Source organism: Gracilinanus agilis, chromosome 5 (assembly GCF_016433145.1).
Source record: "Gracilinanus agilis isolate LMUSP501 chromosome 5, AgileGrace, whole genome shotgun sequence".
Classification (NCBI taxonomy): Eukaryota; Metazoa; Chordata; class Mammalia; order Didelphimorphia; family Didelphidae; genus Gracilinanus; species Gracilinanus agilis.
In genome coordinates this window covers 207,485,541-207,510,850 of record NC_058134.1, presented here as the reverse complement: position 1 = coordinate 207,510,850, position 25,310 = coordinate 207,485,541, and the positions used below count along the sequence as shown (strand labels likewise).

Sequence of the window (25,310 nt, the reverse complement as noted above, 5' to 3'; positions counted from 1 at the left end):
AGTAATTTGATCAGAATTCTTAAGCCTTTTGGAGTTGTCTTCCATTACAATATTGTCCTTATTGTTGTTTGAATTGTTCTCCCAGGTCTGTTTCCTTCACAGAGTCAATTCTTTGTTATTCGTTCATTTTTCAGTTGAGTCCAACTCTTCGTGACTCAGTTTGGAGTTTTCTTAGCAAAGATATTAGAGTAGTTTGCCATTTCCTTTCTCTAGGCCTGGCACTCTATATTCACTGTGCCACCTAGCTGCCTGAGTCAATTCTTACTGCTCAGAATTTTCTGAAATCATCCCTTGTTATTTCTTATGTTGCAGTAATAATTTGTTCATCAATCTCCTATTATCTAAGGGGTCATCAAAGGAACCCCCGTTTGATTCTAGTTCTTTACTTTCCTCTTCTTCAAGATCAAAAAGTTTATTTTGCTTGTGACTATTCCCACCTCAATATATTATCCTCTCTCTTGACTACCTCTTCTCCACATTACATGTATTTTGGTGGAGTTAGTCTGATATATTTCTGAATCAAGTGTGTGTATGTATACATATACACACATACTACTCCTCTTTGTTTTAAGATAAGAATGAAATTCTTCTGTTGCCTACTTTCATGACCCCTTCCTCCATGTTTGTAAATTCTTATGCACCTAAATTATGAGAAATAGCCATTTCCATTCCTCTTCTTCCCTCTAACTATACTATTGTGTTCTTACCTTTCTTTACCTTCCCTTCTCTTTTCATTTTTAAAATCCTTAGAACAGAAACACTACCTCTCTTGGACTCATGTTTTTCTTTTTAAATTATCTCAATACTCTGAAGACATTTCTTCTTCCCCATTTAAAATGTTAGTATTAGTGCATTATATAGTTCCTTCCAATTACTCAAATAAATTTGATTTTTTAGGTTTGGGGGGACTTTATATTTCAGAGTTCCTATTTATCTTTAGTTTTTTGATCAGGAATACTTGAAAATTTTATGCATAAAAGGACCAGTTTTTTTTTTCTTATTTGTATTACTTTCCTGAGTTTTACAGAATCTCTCTGACCTTTTGGAATATTATATTCCAGTTTGACCAGTCATTTACAAAGAAGTTTCCCATCTTAATCTTGAGTGTTAGTTGCCATTCCTGGGTACCTAAATTTTTTCTTTCTGGAAGTTTGCAGTTTTTTTTTTTTTTTCATAAATGTAGCTCCTCTACATTTCAGCTTCTTCTCAGCATCTTTCCCTTTAGTAACCCAAAGAGAGGTTAGAATGGCGTATCTTCTCTGACAAATTTGTTGTTGAGTTGGGTCTGACTCTTCATGACTCATTTGGAATTTTCCTAGATATTGGGGTTGGTTTGCCTTTTCCTTCTCCAGTGATTTTTCAGACGAGGAAGCTGAAACAAACAGGGTTAAATGACTTGCCCAGGTTCACAGAGTTAATAAGCAGCTGAGTCTGCATTTGAACTTGGGTCTTCCTGACTCCAGGCCTAGCACTCTTTATCTATTTTGCCACCTAACTACACTCTGACAAATAGCTAATAATAATAGCTAACATTTATATAGTGTTTACTGTGTGCCAGGCACAGTGATAAAGACTGTATAATTATTATCTCCTTTGATTTTCACAACAACCCAAGAAGATAAGTGCTATTAATATCCCTATTTGTAGATGAGTAAAGGCTAGAAGCCCTCAAATCCTGGCTCTCTCCTCTCTTCAACTCTCACCAACTCTGAACCCATGTAGGCATGGGGCATTGAATAAACTAATCTAAACCAATCAAGAGAAGGTTCTATACAACTGACCCTTTTAGCCAAGAGTTACATTCAAGAAACAGTTTCCAAGGGAGATGACTATAAGCTGCTTAAAATCTCACACAGAAGGAAGAATATTAGAGTGCCCAAAGAGGTAAAGGGCTTTACCATCTTGTAATCAAGGACATTATACCATCTTACTTTCCCTATCCTCTCACAATCTATTTTGTGGAGAAGGGGCTCATCCAGAAGGAATTCTCCTTAAGTCCAGGGGTTCCTAGAAATAAGACATAGAAAGTACATTTTAGAATGGCACTCTTTGTGAAACTAAATTCATTGTCTAGAAACTGAGAACTAACCAACATCCATCCCAGACAGAGCTGGGCAAGTTGATTTTAAAGATGAATCTATTATAGGTAAAGATTTCAAATTAGTGATAAAGCTTTTAAGTTTTATAACATTTCCCATTGATTTGTTATAACCTCTTTATGGAAAAAGTGCATTTTTCCTTGTAGAACAAAAGCAAAGTTTATGGATTCTTTTTTTGAAAAGAGCTTGTGAAAACAGAAAGCCAGGCTTGATGATTCAAAGGGGGAGGGAGAACATAATCCAGAAAAAGGGGAGATGATAGTGACCAAAACTCAGTAATATTGGGCCACCAACATGCCAAAGGGACTAGCATGCAACATGAATTTTTTTTCTGACTCTGCATAATTATTATAAGGGTTTTTTTCTTTTTTTGCTACTGGGATTGGGAAAGGATAGGACAGAGAGAAAAGTAAATATTAATTTTTTTAAAATATTAATTTTTAAAAAACTTTTAAAGAAAAAAATACTTCGAGGAAAAATGTTCTTCTGCTACTTAAAATGTTATTTCATTGTCTAAAAAACCCTTTTGGAACAAGAACTCACTATGTGACAAAAACTGCTGGGAAAATTAGAAAACAGTATGGGAAAAATCAGGTTTAGACCAATATCCCACATTCTATGCCAAGATAAATTCAAAATGGGTAAATAACTTAAATATAAAGAGTGAAATCATAAAGAAATTAGGTGAACCATAGAATAGTATACCTGCCAGATCTGTGGGAAAGGAAGTAATTTAAGACCAAGCAAGAAATAGAGAATATTACAAAATGTAAAATGAATGACTTTTGATTATATCAAATTAAAAAGTGTTTGTACAAACAAAACCAATGCAACCAAAATTAGAAGGAAAGCAACAAACTGGGGAAAACATTTCATAACAAAACTCTCTGACAAAGGTTTAATTTCCCAAACATATAAGGAACTAATCAAATTTACAAAAAATCAAGCCATTCCCCAATTGACAAATTGGTCAAGGGATATGAATAGGCAGTTTTCAGAAGAAGAAATCAAAATTATCAATAATCACATGAAAAGTGTTCTAAATCCCTCCCAAATAGAGAAATGCAAATAAAGACAACTCTGTGGTACCACCTTACACCTCTCAGACTAGCCAATATGGAAGCAAAGGAAAATAATAAATGTTGAAGGGGATGTAGCAAAATTAAGATACTAATACACTGCTGGTGGAGTTGTATATTAATCCAACCATTCTGGAGAGTAATTTGGAACTATTGAAAGGGCTTTAAAAGACTGCCTGCCCTTTGATCCAGCTATACCACTGCTGGGTTTGTGGTTAAGAAGATGGTCATGATTTATGTTTGTGTTTTTTCAGTGTCCATTTATGGAATCTGGTTTTACGATAAGGAAGAATGCCAAAGAATCGCAGAACTCATGAAAACGTGAGTAGTGATAGGCAGCTGTTTTTATTTATATACACTCACACATACATAAATACATTTTAATGTTTGTGAAATATCTCTTTCTAGAAACATTTCATAATGATAAATTAAACACTAATGTTTAATGTTATTAAATACTTAATATTATAAATTTTATTACAAAATAGACATAGATATCTGCTGGTACTTTTACTTTCATGTAATATATAAGCTAACAATTCAACCTACTTTTTCAGGTACTGTGTAAAGTATCAGTGATTCCCAAATAGGACTTTATCTCTTCTAATGAAATATAGTTATTTTTCCCTTTTTAAATGTAGGTTTTTTTTTTGTTTTGGAAAATAAGTAGCCTACATATCTGTAAAGAGAAAAAGGAAAAGCAAAGGTTTTGCAAGAAATACTGGAAGATTCACATTTTCTAGAATTCTTTCTCCTTTTTCTGCACTGAATTTGATTTCTCTTTTCCACCACCAAATTTTCCCACTTGTTTTCACTTTACTATTTCCTAGAAGACTTTAATTTTTTCAGTAATAAAACCATACTTGTACTAAGGCAGTTTTTTCCTTTCTCATCTCTTAGGAATTGTTTCTATTATTGATCATTGTAGAATTTCATGCTAACATGCTATTATCCTTTTTTTTTTTAATTCTAATAGTGCCCCTGAGAGGCAACATGGCATAGTGTATATAGAGAGCTAAATTTGGAACCAAGAAGACTTACCTTAGACACTTATTGGCTGTGGGATGAAGTCAAGTCACTTAACTCTCAGTGCTCTAGGCTAGAAGTGGCTATATGAGAGAGAAAATTCCCAAGTGTGGCATAGATTACAATGTAAGAGGGAAATGTTTAACAGTATAAATAGAAACATAGTACATAAATAATGTTACTTTGTAGATTTCTAAATCATTACTTAACAGAAATCTGTTTGAGTTTGACACTCTTGCACTTATCAACTCTCTTAAACTGAAGAAAAGGTGTATATTTGGTAGCAGAATTTAAAGAGAGTTCCCACTGCCAAGGAAGTCACATGTCCAGTTCGATCCCTGTCCTAGTAAGACTCTATGAATATACAGCCAAATATGTCCCCTTTGGGGTGAGCTGCCATTGCTGTTCAAGACTGATTCTACTGATTGACCCTAGTGCACCTATTATTGCTTGCTTTTCCGTTGGTTACTCATTTAGTCAGTTCTGGAGCTCTCAGATCTGTTTACTCTGAGATAATTATTTCTGTCCTATTCATGGTAATGAATAAAAACCTCAGAACAAAATGAGTTTGACTATGACTATATTTATCAAAGATGACTTTGATCATTGCTGACCACATTGAAATGTCAACACAAATGTAGTTGTTAAAATCTGGCCAAAAGACACAGTGTGTGAAGGGAGTCTTCTTTTCATTATCTTTAATTTCTGAGAAATTGGCTTGTAATGCTGAATTTTAATTAGCTAGCTGAAGTATGTTTATGACTAATTTTCAGAATATTCATGCTTTTGTAAACTGTGTAGTGGTTTTATAATAATAGTATTGGATATAGATCAGAATTCTGCCGTACTTACTACTAAATAAAAAAATCACTAGCAGTTAATGGTTGATTTTTGTAGATTCAAGACTGTCAGTTAAGCTGAGGTTCTTCAGTAAAATCTCTGGCCTTGACCACCATGGATTCAAGGTAGACTTAATATTTCTTGTAGGCCAGATATAAGTAAGGCTACTCCAGTCACTCAGTAATGCCTGGAGCTTGCTATAGGGCCAAGAGACAAGACCTAGGATTCCCAGAAAATGAAACATACAAACATAGGAATATCAAGTTGAATATAAGTTTACTTGGCTTTCTGAAAGGATAAAGAAACAGTTTTAGGATACAGATTTCAGGATGTAGGTTTTGAGTCAGAGTTGTGTCCAGAAAAGAAAGGTCAGGCAATGGGTGTGGTAGGAGTTTGTATTGGATCTGAGGAACAATATGCCCTGGAATTGGTATGGCTTAGCCTACACAAAAGCCTTCTCTCCCAGGCACCAGTCATTTACTTTTGGAGCTTTTTTATTTCCTAATATAGCAATCTGGAGCTATTTGCTAGCAAGATTGTTAACTTTATTCCAGGTGTGGTTTACAGGCTTCATTAACTTTAGGTGAGTAACCAATCACTCCTTATGATTTGGCCTACTATAGGATCCAAATCAGTAGGTTTAAAAATACCATTTTGGGGATTTCATAGCTTCAAGACATGAGCAGTTTTGGCCTGTCTCTATGTTGTTAGGCTTACCAGGAAAAAAAAAATTCCTTCCCATTTTTAATAGCCCCACTGAGACTGAGCTTTAGAAGTAGGAGTCAGGGGTTCTCTGAGGTAACAACTACAGCAGCTAAATTGAGATCAGCCCTCTTTTGGGGCTCCAAGTTCAGTGTATGGAACCAGATTTCACTTTCCTTTGCAATATCTTCAGAGGTTTTCTGAGTTTATAGGTCTTACCTTGGGAGAAATCTTTAGAAAGTTCTCATTTCTTTTGTTATGACTTGGATATGCAGTCAGTATGCACATAACTTAAGTCTCATTTCTTTCTACTTCTTTGGACTCCTAATTAGTCTTATTTCTAATGTCAGAAAAAGCAGATGAAAATAATTGAGGAAGATGGTTTTTAAAACTACCTTTTTAAAAGTATTTTTAAGTCATTTCAGGCCATAGTTTGATATAAAGAGAACTAAAGAAACTTAGAAATCCATTACAACCACTTATTTTAAGTGTGAGGAGCCTGACGCCCAGAAAAGCAGTGACTTGGCAAAAGTAGTAGAAGTTAGAATTCAAACTCAGGTCCTCTGACTCCATATCCTGTGGTTTTTTTTTTTATACCATTATTTTTTTTTCTAGTTTTTCCTTCTGTTTACTTCTATACCCCTCACTTTCTAGCCTGACTCAATATGAGCAACTGAAAGCACGTCAGGGGGCTAGAGCAGGAATCTCCCCAATGATCCTCAATTCAGGAGAGGGCAAGGAAGTGGATATCTTACGAATGCTCACCAAGGCCAAAGATGAATATACCAAGGTGAGTTTTTTCTGTTTGTGATACATACTGGGTATTTTTTGTTTACTTGTTTTATATTTTCACCTTTCATAATCCTCATCCTAATCTTCTGCTTCCTTTTCCTTTCCTTAGCTATTCTTTTTCCTTTTCCAATACTTCAGCGTATATAGAAACAAATACAGAAGTATCCCCACAGCCTTCTACCAAAAGAGTAGATTGGATTGAAAGGGGTAGGAACATAAACAGAAAAGTAATTATTTATCCATAGCAAAGTTTTCAAGATACCCCCATTTCCTGATAATATTGTACTGATTGTATCAATCCCCAGAATAGGGATTCCTCAGTGAATTGTCATCATCATCATTATCTTCTTCATTGTTAATAATAATAATAATCAGGTGAAACTAGACTAGTCAACCATACTAGAAAAATAAAATGGATGGGAAAAATGTATTGCCCCAATGATATGCAATTGAATAGCCAGTCTATTGAATTAGCTCATTAATATAACCTATTTATAGATAGCTATTACAGATAGTAACTGGATACAAAAATTGAATAGGAAAGAGAGATTCCATTGTTTCATAATCTGGAAACTGTTTAACATTTTGAATGACCAGGGTCGCTAGGTGGCTCAAAGGATAGAATACCAGGCATGGCAACAGAAGGTCCTGGGTTCAAATTCAACCTTACATACTTCCTAGCTCTGTGACCCTGGGTCAGTCACTTATCCCTGGTTACTTAGCTATTACTACTCTTCAACCTTGAAACCAATACTTAGTATCAAATCTAAGACAGTTGTTTGGGTTTTTTTTAAGCATTTTGATTGATCACAAGCTGTTTGCTTTGCCAAGTCCATCTTGTTTCTAACACTATGGTCTTAAAGTCAGAGGACCTAAATTCAAATCCTAGCTGTGTTTATTATTTGTATAATGTAGGTCAAGTCATTTAAACTCTCTGGGCCACATATTCCTCATCTATAAAATAAGGAGGTTGAATTGGATGACCTCCAGCATCCCAGATTCAAATACAATGCTGTATGTTTATGAACCATGGAACACTACATTCTGAAAAGAGTCAAAATAGCAGATAACCCAAAGGATAAATGGAATGTGTACTAGGTTGATCTAAGTAGACTGCAGCATATTAGCAGAGATGATTTTTGTGGGAGAAGTCACAAGAAAGTCATCATCAAGGGTATATCTGACTAGAAAAGGAGATAGCTTGGTGAAGTAAAAAGAGTGAGGAAATAGCCTGGGTATTCATGAAATAATAAAAGAACTGAAGTGGTGCACAGGATAAAAAGGCAGAGAGGAATTGTCTTCTAGGCTGGAGGAAGGAGTATTTATAATAGTAAAATCACCAAAAAAATTAATATGAACAGTTTACAGACCAAAGACTGAGACTTTGGTACAGCTAGAAATGAAATAATTGGAAAAGAAATGAGAACTTTAGAGAAAAGACTTCTAAAGAAAATTAACAGCTTTAGTAAGAAGTACAAAACTTTATCCTAGTAACCTACTCTTTGAAAATTAATATAAATCAAATGAGAGTTAATAATTTTTAGACAAAAAAATTTTTTAATAAAGCCAAAAATCAAAAAAGAAGAAAATACAAGATGCCTCATATTAAAAAGAACTGACATGAAAAACAGATCAAGGAGAGATCATTTAAGAATCACTGGCCTACCTGTAAGCCATATCGATTTAAAAGCATGTATATCACATTTTAAGAGGTAAAATAAAAAGAATCTACCTGTTACGACCTGGAAAAAAATCTCAAAAAAGAAAACTTCTAGGGATGTCATAGCCAAAATCCAGAGCTTCTAGGTAAAAAAAAAAATATATATATGCATACCGAAAGAAGGAGCTTCAAGTACTTCAAAAGTCTGGATCACCCAAGATTTAGCAGGTACTTGAACCATAAGGTAAAAGATACAGACTTAAAATCAAATATAACTTTCCCAGCAAAATCATGTCTAATTGTACAAGGTTAAAAAATGGACCTTAATGTAATCATTCCCAATGAAAATACCAGGACTGAATAGAATCTCTGAAATATAAATCCAGTTGTGAACAGAAACCTAAAAAGGTCAAACAAGGATGTTATTAACATTCTAACTAGGGTAGATAATACAAATGTCACCTCAGAACCCTAATGTCATCAGGTAATAGAGAGAGTTAATTAAGAGGGAGTTAAATAAGACAGATGTCCTAAGGGTGGTTTTGTTATGTTTTAATCTTAACAGAAAGGAAAACAAGAAGAAAAGTAATACACTAATAAAGAAAAGGAGAGGACGAGCGGGATGACTTACTCTTTCTTATAATTAGGTCATGCAATCATATAATTACATAATACAATTTGATGTGGAAAGAATTCAAATCATCAGGCATACAGGAAGGAATAGAGAAAAGAGGAGGCATAAGAAGAAAAAGAATAGATTCAGGGGAGGAGGGACTAGTCAAAGGAAAATAAATTCCAACCTCAGAGGAAGCATCATAAAGAGGGATATAAATGGAAAGAAAGGGTAATCATTTGTGATTGGGGTTTGGAAGAAAAAAATAATACAGCAACCATAGAGCACTTGTGCTGAGCAAGTTTCTCATTATCCTCTTCATTGTAAACAGAAGACTGGGAGCAAAGAGTTTTGAAAGGATCTGTACAGAATTTTAGAAATATTAAACACCTATAGTTTCTAGTGGGGACAGAAAGGAATGCACGTGTTTTTCAGCTCTTCATGGTACCTTTACAAAAATTGACAAAGTATTAGGACATAAAAACCTTATAAATACAGAAAAAGTAAACACCTTTCATTAACCACATTGCAATAAAATATATTCAATAAAAGGCTGTTGACAAAAGGGATTAAAATTGGACTCTAAAAACTAACTTCATCATAAAGAATTGGTGAGTCAGATAATAGAAATAATAAGTAATTTCATTAAAAATAATGACAGCAATGAAAAAACAGATCAGAATTTTGAGATATAGCCAAAACAGTCCTTACCTGAATTTATTTCTCTAAATGCTTTAATCAACCAAAGAAAAAAAGAACCAAATTGATTAGTTGGGCATATAACTGAAAAAAAAACTAGGAAACCAACAAGTTTTACACTAGAATAGAATTCTAAAAATCATAAACAAGTCTAAGAGAACCAAAAGCAAAGAAGACCAACATTGTCAAGTTAATAAATAAAACCAGAAGCTAGTTTTTTTTGTGGGAGGGAAGGAGGAGAAACAACTGAGAAATTAAATCATTAGCTAATTTGATATTTAAAATGGAATAGGAAAACCAAATGGCCAATATCAAAAGTGAAAAAGTAAATTCACAACAAATTAAGAATAAAGAAAATTATTAGGAATTATTTTGCCCCATTCTATGCTAATAAAACCAACAACTTAAATAAAGTAAGTGAATAACTACAAAAATTTAAAATGCTCAAATTAATAGAACAATAAATACAGAAGCTAACTGAATAAGCCATACATTTATTTCAAAGAGAGAGAAAAAACAGGCTAGATAGATTTAGAAGCAAATTCTATCAAATATTCATTTTATTTTTAAAATTTTTTCCATGGTTACATGATTCTCATTGTCTCCCTCTCTTCCTTCCCCCTCCTGGAGTTGACAAGCAATTTCACTGGTTTACACATATATTATCACCAAATTCTATTTCCATATTATTCATATCTATCAAATATTCAAAGCACACTTAATTCCAAATAGTATATATTGTCTAGATACCTAAACCAAGGAGAATCAAAACTATGAACTAATATCCTTTATGCACATTGATGCAAAAATATTACATAAAATATTAGCAAGAAGGCTATACAAAGATTATATACTGTGACTAGTTTAGACCAGTAATGCAGAATTGGTTCAGTATTAGGAAAACTATAAACATAATGGTCCATATTAATATCATGAACAACAAAAATCATGATTATGGAAATAGACACAGAAAGACAGTATATAACAACTATTCCTCCTTAAAATACTAGAAAACAAGGATAAACAAAATTTTCCTTGATGTAATAAGTAGTATCTACCTAAAACCATAAGCTATCATTATAAAAATGTATATGTAAACAGGACAAACTCAAAATCTTTCCAACAAGATCAGGGATAAAACAAAAATGTTCATTATCAATATTACTATTTCAGGTAGGCTAGAAATGCCAGCTATTATAATAAAGCAACTGAAAATAAATTGAGGGGGAAAGACTAGGCAAAAGATAACCAAAACTATCACCTCTTGCAGATGATTATGGTTTAGAAAACCCTAAAGAGATAACCAAAAATTAAAACAATAACTTTAGCAGAGCAGCAAGCTTTCAAATAAATTCCACATCTCTATATATTACAAACACAACCAACAGAAAAAGATAAGGAAATTCTATTTAAAATGACTACAGTGGGGCAACTATGTAGCACAGTGGATAGAGCACCAAGCTTAGAGTCAGGAGGACCTGGGTTCAAATCTGGACACAAACACTTCATAATTTTGTGACTCTGGACAAGTCATTTAACCCTGATTGCCTATCCCTTGCCACTCTTCTATCTTAGAATTGATACTAAGACAGAAGGTAAGAGTTCAATAAATAAATAAAACAACTACAGCATATGTAAAATAATAATATTGTCTGCCCATTGAAAAACATACCAGAACTATATGAATACAACTACAGAATACACTTTATGAAATAAAGACAGATCTAGACAACTGGAGTAAAAATAAGCCAGTATATTTTCAATTACAGTGCTCCTTACATTAATTTATTTATTCATTACCATGCCAATCTCTATCAAAGGATTATTTTATAGAGCTATAAAAATAATAACAAAAGTCAACTAGAGGAACAAAAGATCAAGAATTTCAAAAAAAATAATGGGGAAAAAAGAGGCAAGAAAAGATGTATAGTAGTACCACATCTCTATACCACAAAGCAGTTGTTTTCAAATTAAGTTCATACTTTTAAAGAATAGATTAGTCAGTGGGACAAATTTGGTGCATAACCTACAGATGTTTAAAAAGTCTCTGTTTGACAAAAATTGCTGGGAAAACTGGAAAGCAATATGGCATAAATTAGGTTTAGACAAGCACATCACACTTTATATCAAAATATAATCTCCAAATGGATATATCACCTTATTATAAAAGATGATATCATCAACAAATTAGAGAAACAAGGAAAAAAATTACCTTTTGCATCTACGAATAGGGGAAGATTTCTTGACCAAACAAAGGATAAAAATGATCATAAGATAAGAGAGACAATTTTGATTACATAAAATTCAGAATATTTTGCACAAGGCTAATAGAGCCAAAATTATAAGGCAAACATTTATCTGAATGATGGGGGGGGGCTTTATAACAAGTATGTCTGATAAAGGTCTCACATTTTCAAGATATATGAGGAACTAGTACAAATGTATATGAACAGAAGACTTTCCCAATTTACATGGTCGAAGAATAAGAATGGGCAGTTTCCAAAGGAAGAAATTCAAGTAATAACAATCAGTGAAAATAATACTCAAAATCTCTAATAATTAGAGAAGTACATACTATAGAAGTTTTGAAGGGATGCATCACATCCATCAGATTGAGAAACTGAAAGTAGTAGAAAATAGCAACTGTGAGAAAAACTCCAGGAAAAAAGGACCACTGATACACTGTTTATGAATCTATAAATTAGCCCAGCTTTTCAAGGAAGCAATTTGAAACTATGTCCCAAAAGTTATATTAAACTGTGTATATACCTTCCTTGGATTCAGTGACCCCACTCTAGATATATAACCCTAAAGAGTTCAAAGAAAGAAGGAAAATGTTTTTAGCAGCCCTTTTTGTAACAATTGAAGCATCCTGAACAAATTGTGTTATGTGAATATAAGAATACTGTTGTAATAAAAGGAACAGTTTTAGAGAAACCTTGGAAGATTTTTATGAACTGATTTAGAATGAAATGAATAAAACTAAAAGAATAATTTACACAGTAACATTGTACAAACAGTTTTTAAAAACTTAAGAAATCTAATCAATGCAAATAACCAACCAGTTTAGACGACTGGGGATGTTGCATGGTATCTACTTTGTGATAGAAAGTTGATGGACTCCAGATGCAGAATGAGATGTATATATTTTAGACATGGCCAATATGGGAATTTGTTTGACTTGACTATCCATATTTGTTATAAGTGGTTTGCTTTACTTTTTTAATGTTGTTCCAATTGCAGGGGTGAGAATGAAGAAGAAATGAGAGGGTAAAAGTAAACATTTGTTAATTAAAAACAAAAAAAAATTCAAAGGAAACAAAAGCAGTTATTTATATGCTACTAGTTTATGGAACAGATGACACAAGCTTGTACTATTGGTCTTTGCTCAGAGTTGCCTATTATGAACTGAATGATGCAAAATGATATGTCTCACAAAATAGACAGGTCATAGAGGGATTCTGTTGTCATATGGAAAGAATCCATTCATGATCACATTCTCTTAGGTCTCTTTGGTGTAAGTTCTCTTCATAAACAAGTTGAAACTCTGCCAGAGATGAAAGCTTCTAATTCAAACCCTAACATTCTGCCACTTCCACTAGCCTTGCCTATGAAAACCTGGCTCTTGAGGTATTGCATTTCACCTTGGTTTACCAACAGCTGCTCTTACTACAAAAGGGGAATATTCAGACATTGGTCTTGAGGTTTATATCAGTCAGGTAGAAGGATACTCTGGAACCTGGAGAGAACAGGATTCTCAGAGTCACCTCTGAAGTATATCATGATGCTGTGTGGTTTCCATTCTGCCACAGGTTGCAAGTCAATTATATTAACCTTCTCAGAGCAAAATATTTATCCTTATTGTAGTTGATAACTATTTTAGAAATGGTATTACTATATCATTCAAGACCACCACTATAGAAGCCATCATCAAAAATTCTCACAGAACATATTTTCTTTCCTCATCCCCACCCCCTGCCATGCTCCATTGCCTCTAGTCAAGGATACAACTTTTACCATGAAAGAAGTATGAGATCTGAGATTGGATTTCTGTCACCCATGCCATGTTCAGGCAGTTAGACATTAGACAGCTTTGTCATCGTGCTCTTTATTATCATAGCTGGATGACCTAACTCTGAGCTCTGTTCTCAACAAGTCAGTCATTTCCACCCCAAGAAGGATTCATTCTAGCAGGATTTGTTTTTTTAGTTCTGGACTTTAGGAAGACTCACTTCATAAGGTGAGACTGCTTTTATACATAGTTCCAGTTGACCTCAGTTCTGTCTTTGTTTAATTTTCTACAAGGAGTCACCTGGTTCCCAAAGTCCCTTCTCCCTTAGGTGTTTCTGAACATTTGAGGAAATGATTCTAGCTTCCCTTAATTGAAGGGTCTTATTTCCTCCAGAACAGTTGAGACAAGTAACTCCTTTCTTTACAGCAAAGGATTTTAACTATTTTTTGAGTCTTGGATCCCTTTAGCAGTCTGAATCCTATCAACTCCTCAGAATAATGTTTTCAAATGCATAAAACAAAATACATGGGATTATAAAAGAGACTAGTTTTATTGAAATATAGTTACTAAAACATAATTTTCTATGTTCACAAACCCTAGGTTAGGAATCATCTACCTAACCCAATTACCAGTATCAAAAAAATGAAGAATGAATTTACCCCCAAAGAAGACGAAATTAAACCATTTATTAGGAGCTCTTTTGCCCAATTATAAGCCAATAAATCTGATGATCTAAGTGAAGCAGATGAATATTTATAAAAATATAAATTGCCCAGTATAACAGAAGAGGAAATAGAATACCTATATAACCCTCTCTTAGAAAAAGAAATTAAACAAGCCATCAATAAGTTCTCTAAGAAAAAAAACCCCAGGAACAGATGGATTCACAAGTAAATTCTACCAAATGTTTAAAGAACAATTAATTCTAATACTATTATATAAATCATTGGGGAAACTAGGCAAAGAAAGAGACCTACCAAATTCCTTTTATGACATAAATATGATGATGATGATACCTAAACCCAGGAAGAGCAAAAACAAAAAAGGAAAATTACAGATCTATTTCCCTAATGAATATTGATGCAAAAAATTTTAATAAAATACTAGCAAGGAGATTACACCAATATGTCACAAAGATAATAATACATTGTGACTGGATAGAATTTTTACCAGGAATGTAGGCTTGATTCAATATTAGAAAAACTATCAGCATTATGAGCCGTATAAATAATAGTATTATGCTAGAAATGTATAGCAATTATAGTAGAAGTGCCATAGCAATTAGAGAAGAAAAAGAAATTAAAGGAATTAGAATAGGCAATGAGGGGAAAAAACCTTCTCTCTTTACAGTTGATTCTCTTTTAGAGAATCCTAGAGAATCAACTAAAAAACTAGTTGGAATAATTAGCAATATTAGCAACATTGCAAGATGTAAAATAATATAATAAATATTATTTTATTATTTTGTTTTATAGTAAAAATAAATATATTAACTAATCATGTTTAGTAATAAAATAAAAATTAAAAGCTAATAATAGTAAATAAACCCACAATAATTAGCATTTCTACATATTACCAACAAAGTCCAGAAAGAAAAATTCCATTTAAAATTACTACAAACAATAAAGAACATTTGAGAGTCTACTTGCCAAGAAAAACTCAAGAACTATATGAATACAGTTACAAAGCCCTTTTCACACAAATAAAGTCAGATCTAAATAATTGAAAAAATATTAATTTTCATGGGTAGGTTGAGCCAATATAATAAAAACAACAATTCTACATAAGTTAATTTACTTTACAGTGCCATCCCAATAAAACTACCAAATTTTTTTTTGATAAATCTAAAGAAATAATAAAATTCATCTGAAAGAACAAAAGGTCAAGAATATCAAGGGGGGGAAATGTAAAGGAAGATCATCTAACAGTGTGAGATCTCATACTGTATTACAAAGTAGAAATCATCAAAACAAACTGGTACTGACTGAGGGATAGAGTGGTGGATTATTGGTATACATTAGGTACCCAGTACACAGAAGTAAATTATCATAGTCATCTAGTGTGTGATAAATGCAAAAATCCAAGCTTTGGGGACAAGAACTCACTATTTGACAAAAACTGCTGGGAAAACTGGAAAGAAGTTTGGAAGAACCTAGGTACAGATCACCGTCTCATACTATATACTCAAGCATGGTCACAGTGGGTACATGAGAATAATTGCTGTGCTTGGCAATGCAATAATTCAAGGCAATCTCAGAAACTTGTGATGAAAATTACCATCTACCCTCCAAGAAAGAACTGATAGTCTGAATGCAGACTGAAACGTACTATATGTCACTTTCTACTACTACTCCTTTTGTTTTTGTTTTAGATCTCTGCCATAAAAATTACTAATATGGAAAGATGTTTTCCATGATTGAATATGTGAAATCTGTATCCAATTGCTTGCTCTCTCAAGGAAGGGGGAAGAGGGTAGAAAGGAGGAAGGGAAAGAATTTAGACATCAGAACTTTTAAAAAATGAATGTTTAAAAATTGATTTTACATGTAATTTGGAAAAACAAAATATTTTTAAATGAGTACATGATTGAGACATAAATAATGATATCATAAGCTAATTAGGAGAACATGGAATATTTTACCTCTCAGATAAATGGATAAGGGAAGAATTTTTCAATAAAACAAGAAATAGAGATCATGCAGGATTTTGATCATATTATGTTTAAAAGGTTTTACAAAAACAAAACCAATGCAGCCAAGATTAGAAGGAAAATACAGAAAACTGGGGAGGGGAAATTCCAGCAACTTTCTCTAATAAAGTCCTCATTTTTCAGATATACAGAGAAGAGTCAAACCTATAAGAATCCAAGTGATTCTCTAATCAATAAATGGTCAAAGGATATGTTTAGGCAGTTTTCAGAAGAAGAAATCAAAGCTATCTATAGTCATATAAAAAATGCTTTAAATTCACTCTTGATTAGAGAAGTGCAATTTTTAAAAACTCTGAGGTACTACCTCCCATATACATATTGCTTAATATCACAGAAAAGGAAAATAACAAATGTTGAAGGAGATATGGGAAAATTGAGAGAGTAATGCACTATTGGGAGTTGTGAGCTGATCCAACCATTCTGGAGAGCAATTTTGAACTCTGTTCCAGGGCTTTCAAAGTGTGCATACTCTTTGACCCAGCCATACCACTGCCACTTCTAGATCTGTATATCATAGAGATTTTTTAAAAAAGGAAAAGGATTTATATGTTCAAAATATTTAAAGGAGCTCTTTTTGTGGTAGCAAAGAATTAGAATTGAGAGGATGCCATTAGAAATGACAACAGGATAATTTCAGAAAAGGGAAAAACTTACATGAACTGATGAAGAGTGAAATGACCAGAACCAGGAGAACCTTATACCCAGTAAAAGCAATATTGTATAATAATCAACTGGGAATAACTTTGCTGGTCTCAGCAATGCAATGATCCAAGGCAGTTCTGAAGGATTTTTGGTAACAAGTGCCGTCTGCTACCAGAGAAAGAACTAATATAGTCTGAATGTAAATTAAAGAAAATTTTTTCATATTATCTTTATTTTTTCTGTTTTCTGGCTAATAACATGGCTAATATGAAAATATGTTTTGCATGACTATACATGTATAATCTATATACAGCTGCTTGTTTCCTTAAGGAGAGGAAGAGAGAATGGAGAGAATTTGGAACTCAAAATTTTTTCTTTTTTTTAAATTTTAAACATTTATTAATATTCATTTTTAACATGGTTACATGATTCATGCTCCTACTTTCCCCTTCACCCCCTGCATTCCCCTCACCCATGGCCGACACACATTTTCACTGGTTTTATCATGTGTCCTTGATCAAGACCTATTTCCAAATTGTTGGTAGTTGCATTGGTGTGGTAGTTTCGAGTCCACAGCCTCAATCATGTCCACCCCAACCCTTGCGTTCAAGCAGCTGTTTTTCTGTTTCCTCTCCTGCAGTCCTTCCTCTGGATGTGGGTAGCATTCTTTGCCATAAATCCCTCAGAATTGTCCTGGGTTTTTGTATTGCTGCTGGTACAGAGGTCCATTACATTCGATTTTACCATAGTATATCAGTCTCTGTGTACAGTGTTCTTCTGGCTCTGCTCCTTTCACTCTGCATCAGTTCCTGGAGGTCATTCCAGTTCACCTGGAACTTCTCCAGTTTGTTATTCCTTTTAGCACAATAGTATTCCATCACCAGCATATACCCCGCCATTCCCCAATTGAAGGACATACCCTCCTTTTCCAGTTTTTTGCCACCACAAGAAGCGCAGCTATAAATATTTTCGTACAAGTCTGTTTATCTATGATCTCTTTGGGGTACAAACCCAACAATGGTATAGCTGGATCAAAGGGCAGGCATTCTTTTATAGCCCTTTGAGCATAGCTCCAAATTGCCAGCCAGAATGGTTGGATCAGTTCACAACTCCACCAGCAATGCATTAATGTCCCAATTTTGCCACATCCCCTCCAGCATTCATTACTCTCCCCTTCTTTCATTTTAGCCAATCTGCTAGGTATGAGGTGATACCTCAGAGTTGTTTTGATTTGCATTTCTCTAATTATTAGAGATTTAGAGCACTTTCTCATGTGCTTATTGATACTTTTGATTTCTTTACCTGAAAATTGCCTATTCATGTCTCTTGCCCATTTATCAATTGGGGAATGGCTTGATTTTTTATACAATTGATTTAACTCCTTGTATATTTGAGTATAGAATAGAACAAGCAGGGTTTCGTCAGCACAGATCGTGCACCGACCATATCGTCACCCTAAGAATCATCATCGAACAGTCCATTGAATGGCAGTCCCCCCTCTACATGACTTTCGTGGATTTCGAGAAGGCATTTGACAGCGTAGACAGGAACATCATCTGGAGATTGATGCAGCATTATGGGATTCCCCTGAAGCTCATCAACATCATCCAGCGGTTATACAAAGACTTTACCTGCCAGGTCATCCATAATGGGAAACTGATGGCTCCCTTCACAGTGAAGACCGGAGTGAAGCAAGGCTGCATGCTTTCGTCCCTTATCTTCTTGATGGTCATAGATTGGACTATGAGAAGAATTACCAAGGACAACAATACGGGCATTCAATGGACTCATACCAAACAGCTTGAGGACCTTGACTTCGCAGATGACATCTATCTCCTTTCTCACAAGCAGCAGGATGCGCAAGCCAAACTTGCACGACTCTCTGAAGAAGCGGAGAAGACAGGTCTGAAGATCAACAAGAAGAAGACCAAGGTGATCACAGTCAACAGCAGACAGGACCTGCCAATCCAACTACAGGGAGAAAACATCAAGGAGACGGACCACTTCACCTATTTGGGTAGCATAGTCAGTAAGGACGGCAGAGCAGATGAGGACATCAGAAACCAAATCAACAAAGCCAGACAGGCATTTAACACCCTGCGGTCTGTCTGGATCTCCAAAGCACTGTCCCTTGTCACTAAGCTCCAAATCTTCAATACCAATGTAAAGGCTGTCCTCCTATATGGATCAGAAAGCTGGAGAGTGACGAGCGCTAACACCAATAAACTCCAGGTCTTTGTTAATAGATGTCTACGCTACATCTTGAACATCAGATGGCCTGAAAAGATCTCCAATGCTAGTCTCTGGGAAAGAACAATCCAGTATCCCATTAGTCAGGACATAAAGAAACTTAAGTGGAGATGGATAGGACATACGCTACGAAAACCGGAAGACAATGTAGCCAGACAAGCATTGTGCTGGAACCCTTCAGGGAGGAGGAAAGTCAGAAGACCAAAACAGACCTGGCGAAGATCTGCCGAAAATGAAACAGAAACAGTCGGAATGACATGGGCCCAGCTGGGGGAAGTTGCCCAGAACAGAGTCCGCTGGCGTGAGATGGTTGCGGCCCTATGCTCCTAAGGAGTCAACAGGAATAATAATAATAAATATTTGAGTAATTAGACCCCTGTCAGAGTTTTTCATTATAAAGATTTTTTCCCAATTTGTTCTTTTCCTTCTGATTTTGACTACATTGTTTTTGTTTGTACAAAAGCTTTTTAGCTTAATATAATCAAAACCATTTAATTTACATTTTGTAATTTTCTCTAACTCTTGCTTGGTTTTAAATTCTTTCCTTTCCCAAAGATCTGACAAGTATACTATTCTGTGTTCACTTAACTTATTTATAGTTTCCCTCTTTATATTCAAGTCATTCACCCATTCTGAATTTATCTTGGTGTAGGGTGTGAGATGTTGATCTAACCCTAATCTCTCCCATATTGTTTTCCAAATTTCCCAGCAGTTTTTGTCAAATAGTGGATTCATGTCCCAAAAATTGGGCTCTTTGTGTTTATCATACACTGTCTTGCTGATGTCATTTACCCCAAGTCTATTCCACTGATCCTCCTCTCTGTCTCTTAGCCAGTACCATATTGTTTTGATGACTGCTGCTTTATAGTATAGTTTAATATCTGGTACTGCTAGGCCCCCTTCCTTCACATTTTTTTTCATTATTTCCCTTGATATTCTTGATCTTTTGTTATTCCAAATGAAATTTGTTATAGTTTTTTCTAATTCAGTAAAGAAGTTTTTTGGTAGTTTGATAGGTATGGCGCTAAATAGGTAAATTAATTTGGGTAGAATGGTCATTTTTATTATGTTAGCTCGTCCTACCCGTGAGCAACCAATGGCTTTCCAGTTGTTTAGATCCAGTTTTATTTGTTTGGAAAGTATTTTGTAGTTGTTTTCGTGTAATTGCTGTGTTTGTTTTGGTAGACAGATTCTTAAGTATTTTATATTGTCTAGGGTAATTTTAAATGGTGTTTCTCTTTCTACTTCTTGCTGCTCTAGTGTGTTGGAAATGTATAGAAATGCTGATGATTTATGTGCATTTATTTTGTATCCTGCAACTTTGCTAAAGTTGTTGATTATTTCTACAAGCTTCTTAGTTAATTCTCTAGGATTTTTTAATTATATCATCATATCGTCTGCAAAGAGTGATAGCTTAGTCTCCTCCTTGCCTATTTTGATACCTTCGATTTCGAACTCAAAAGTTTTAAAAATAGACATTAAAAAATCATCTGCTTAAAGAGGTTAAGAGACTAAGGGGCAGAATTGTTCAGAAGTACCTTTCTTCCTAATGACATAGAGGAGGTGAAACTTTCTGCATAAGTGAGATAATTGTCAATTTATCCAGAAACAGGAAGAAGACCATATGCATTTATATACTACCTGCTATGCATGCCAGGCACTGGGATAAGGGCTTTTTACAAATATCAGTTCATTTGATCCTCACAACCCTGTGAGGTGGGTACTATTGTTTTCCTCATTTTATAGCTGAGGAAACTGAGACAAACAGAGATTAAGTTACTTGCCTAAGGTCACACAGCTGACTTGAGGCTGGATTTTAACTTGTTTCTTCCTGACTCTAGTCTTACCACACTATCCACTTTGCCACCAGCTGCCACAGAAGAAATGTAGGGATCCCTCAGCCAGCTTAATGGCAATCATAAATATCTAAATGAATATGAGGAAGAATCTGTATCTAATCTCTGTGGAAGAAGGCAACTCCTCAGCAGAATCTTCTAAAATAGCAAAAGATTTGTTATCATTCCTTTAATGGAGCTGCAAGAGAGGAAAAGGTCTTGGGCAAGGAAGCAGTGAAATAGGGGGAGCTCAGTTCCTGGGATGGATTCTATGCAAAAGACTTATGACCCCTTAGCTATTTTGCTACGGATTTTTCTACTACAGAATAAAGAATAGGTGACCATGCTAGAGATGTGCTGAAACCCTAATGGTCTAGGGGCTTCTCTTGCTCATTGTCACCATCTCACATCAGATGACCCACCATGAATCACAGAGATTTGTCATTACCATATTATTGGTCTGTTTGAAGAGTGGAAGCAAAACTAAGCATTTCTGATTTTTGTCTTCTACATTCATCAGTCCAGAGGGTCATCCAATTTTTTGTTCATTTGTATTGCTTTTGTGATCTTTGTAGTTTAGGATTTTTTTCTTTTTTCATCAATAATGCTTATGTCAGGTTCTTCTTGTCACTAAGATTAAACTAATCCTACAATGCCCCTAAAGTTATTTAAATGCTAGAAAGACTTCCAGAAGATATATTTCTGCCCTGCATTACATATCAAATTCTTGTTAAATATCCTTCCTTGCTATGGCTCAGTAAGCTACCTTTTGTTTACTATTAAATGACCTATAAATGTCTTGTCTAATACTTAAACTACCAAGGGGTCAGCCCAATTCCACAACAAGGGGGGAAATTTTTCACTGTAGCAAAGGAATAGTTTGCCAACCTTGGATAGGGACTTCATGTCCCAATTCCTATAATGACAAAGCTGAGTTGGGCTTTAGCTTCTATAGCTTATTACTCCATACATTGAGGAACTAGGAATGAAGGTTGAGGGGAGTTCTAGCTAGACATCTGGATCAGTAGAAAACCAGGTCCTCTGGCCAGACTAAATTTAACCTTGGTACCAGCTCAGGAGTCTCATCCCAAAATGAACACCCAAAAGAAGATGCACTGCATGTGAAACAAGCACCTGGTCCCAGTTCTGAAATAGACTTTCTATTACATTTGGCACCCTGAGACATCAGATTGCTTTTGGTTCTGAAACCTTAGAAAGAGCAGATGGTAACACTGTTGATTTGGTCTTTGGGTTCCCATGTCAATTCCTGGATCTCTTAAAATAACTGTTTTCCCTTGTGTCAAAAGCCCATAGGTTGAGGATTACTAAGTTTATCTTAGAAGAGGCACATAACGAAACATAATCTGACCCAAAGCTGTCTAAACTAAGCTGAGGATTGCCATAGTTATTTTGTTGTCCAAAAAGAAGCATTTTTTTGTTTAGTTTGATAAATAGATAGTGGTTGTGTTTTATGTATCTGGATCCTACTGTGATAGCAATTGCACAGGTTGGTTAAGGTATGATATTGATTCAGAACATTGAACTGATAAGACTTGTCTCTGAAATTCTCATTTTTTAGCAAACTATTTAAATTACTCTTGTTTTTAGAAAGCTGTTACATTAAAATGCAATAGTTGTTTTAAAATCACTGACTTGAGTCTTGGCTCCTGGATCACACAGCTTTGTTTCTTTGCAAATGAAACTAGCTATATACCTCTAGTGTTGATATTTTTTAAAATCCTGTTCCAATCCAGACAGTTAGTTTTCTCATACAAAGATACATGTTACCTTATGTGTGACTTCCATCACTTCTTAACAATTATATGAAAGCATGAGCCTATATGTGAACAAGAAAATAATCAGTGCATATTAACAATCCTTGTGGGGATTTTCTTCTCCCTGAGAGCCCCTGGGACTAAGTCTGTTGATCCTGGAAATAATATGGGCACAGCTGGTCCCTTTGCTGCCAGGTGATCAGGCTACTAAACTAAAAAGATTAAGAAAGCTTACTTTACATTTATATTATGGTCATAGACGTAATTGTGTCTTTCCTTCAGGAACCTTCTTCAACTGTATGAAACCATCTTTTAAATGTCTTCTTTCAGGGTAGATAGGTTTAAGGATAAAGGATAGACATTCTTTCAGAAAGACTGCAGGTTACTTAACACTAAAATGTGTTGTTTCCATTTCAGTGTAAAACCTGTTCTGAGCCAAAGCAGATAGCCAGTTCATCTGCCATCTATGACAACCCCAATCTGATAAAGCCAATTCCAGTGAAGCCTAGTGAAGGCCAACACCAGCGTATCCCTCAACAAGGCCAGGTACACTTCATCTATTTCCTAAACTGGGCAGCTCCAGCATACTTTACACTCACATAATATTTGTATCAAGAGAATGACCAAGGCCCAAAACTAGGACTTTACAAGAATGCTTTGAGGTAGAAGTAGGAGAAAAAGGTTTCAAATTAGTCTATTAAAATATTTTCTTACTAATAAAAATATCTTGTTTTAGGTAAAAGGTAAAACACAAAACTAATATATCAGTGCAGTGAAAAGTCTTTCTTTTTTGAGTGTTTGCTATATTTTTAACCAAAAAAAAGGCCTCAGAAGAGACTTCTTCAAAATGTAATTTACTTTGGTGGCAAAGGTGATCCCAACCAAGCCTATCAACTCAAATCCTAACCCTTGAGGTTTCTGTAAACATCATTAACTCTTTATCATAGAGAAGGAAAAATAATATGTTCAAACCAGCCAAAGAAACTGATGTGAGGAGCAGATTAGGTAACCTCTGAAATTGTTTAAGAAGATTGTAAAATTTGTCAAAAAGTGGTGGAGGCATTTATGATGATCACTGTTACTCATCTGTCATATGGATAAATATAAATGTTGACAGTCTCCACAAACATAATCATTCCTGCCCTCAGATCTCAGTATCTAAAACAATTTTATAATTAATTGTGTCTGCTTTTCTGCCCCTTTTAGATAGGATGAAGATAGTATATTGATAATGGAGGAAACTTATTCTTTTTTAGGAGAAGAAACAGTGGGGAAAAGCAAGCGTCATAGAGAATATTAAGCAATTAGAAATTCATCTGGTAGGAAAATCTGAATAAGTGGATTCTAAGTTGAATCTTCTACACTCTTACCTTAATGATATGGGAAGCAACAGAAAAAGGGAAGGAATAATGGGGAGAGGAATTTAATGACATTCTACTGTAGGCCAGCCAATGTATTTTTTCAACAGCTTTGAATTATAAAAAGCTTGAAGCTAAAATTTATCCACTAAGGTTTTCTAATACCTTGTAGTGATATCTTGAAGGTCTACCAGTGAAATGAAGGATCTCATAATTCCTACCAAGCTAGTAAGGTTGCAAGTAACAGAGAGGAAAGAGGAGAGAACAAACATATTTTAAGTACTTACTATGTGCCAGGCACCATACTAAGCACTTTACAAAGTTATCAGTTTTATCTCTGTCTTTCATCAGAAGGACCAGCCTAATTACAGAGAGGCTTATCACCACATTCGCTGAAGGGCAGTAGTCATAACATCTCATAAAGATTATCTGCCAAGGCAGCTATTCACAGCCTATGGGCTGAGGACCCCAGACAGGCCACATAGTTATTGTAAGAGATCCATGAATCACATCCTGAGCACCAAGAAGCATAATTTTGGTCTAGCTCTACCTCAGCAAAATCTGACTTCATATAGTAAAAAAAGACAGTAGACTGTGTCTGTAGACTGTGATTTTTTTGGTATAGGGAACTCTTAGATGAGGCCACTTCCTCTACCAGAACCATCTTTGCAACTTAAGGTCTTAAGAGAGTTGCCTACAGCACCAAGAGGCTAAATGACTTAATCTCTCAACTGAGAGACTATTTAAATAATATATTGCAAATGTAGATGTACATTTTTAAATGTATGTGAATACTGAGAAAGCATGAATGTTAGACAAGGGAGTCACAAAAATCTGGGATTAAATCCTGGCTCTGGCACATAGAAGCTTTATGACTTTGGGAAAGTCATGTAACCTCTCTGTAAAATAGGGAAATACGTTCCCCAAAATGATCTCCTTCACAGATGTGACTCAAATGGGACGGTATATGTAAGTAGCAAACTTTAAAATTATGCAGAATCATCACTTCTTACACTGTTGTGATTTATAAAATGAAGATTTACTTAACAGCATTCCTAAATTCATAGGTTTTTATCGCAACTATTATCATTGCACAAAATATATTATCTTTAAAAGCTTGCAGCTATTAAACTGAAGCATTGGAAGAGTTGTGGTCTAGTGTGGATGGGTTACACAAGACATATAAATTCACAGATCCATTAAAATATTGAAGATGAA

The 25,310-nt window shown here is 34.7% G+C and overlaps 1 protein-coding gene across 2 annotated transcripts in view; it reads left to right on the top strand.

Moving 5' to 3' along the window:
* DCP1B (decapping mRNA 1B) overlaps nucleotides 1-25,310 on the top strand; it is a 55,716-nt gene that overhangs the window by 21,112 nt on the left and 9,294 nt on the right. Inside the window, exons 2-3 of one of the 2 annotated variants that reach the window (XM_044678331.1) lie at nucleotides 3,433-3,499; nucleotides 23,152-23,280. In XM_044678331.1, coding sequence (XP_044534266.1) covers nucleotides 3,470-3,499; nucleotides 23,152-23,280 — 159 coding nt within the window. In that variant the 5' untranslated portion in view covers nucleotides 3,433-3,469. The remainder of the gene's footprint in view (nucleotides 1-3,432; nucleotides 3,500-23,151; nucleotides 23,281-25,310) is intronic. The other variant, XM_044678332.1, reaches the window with a different exon arrangement.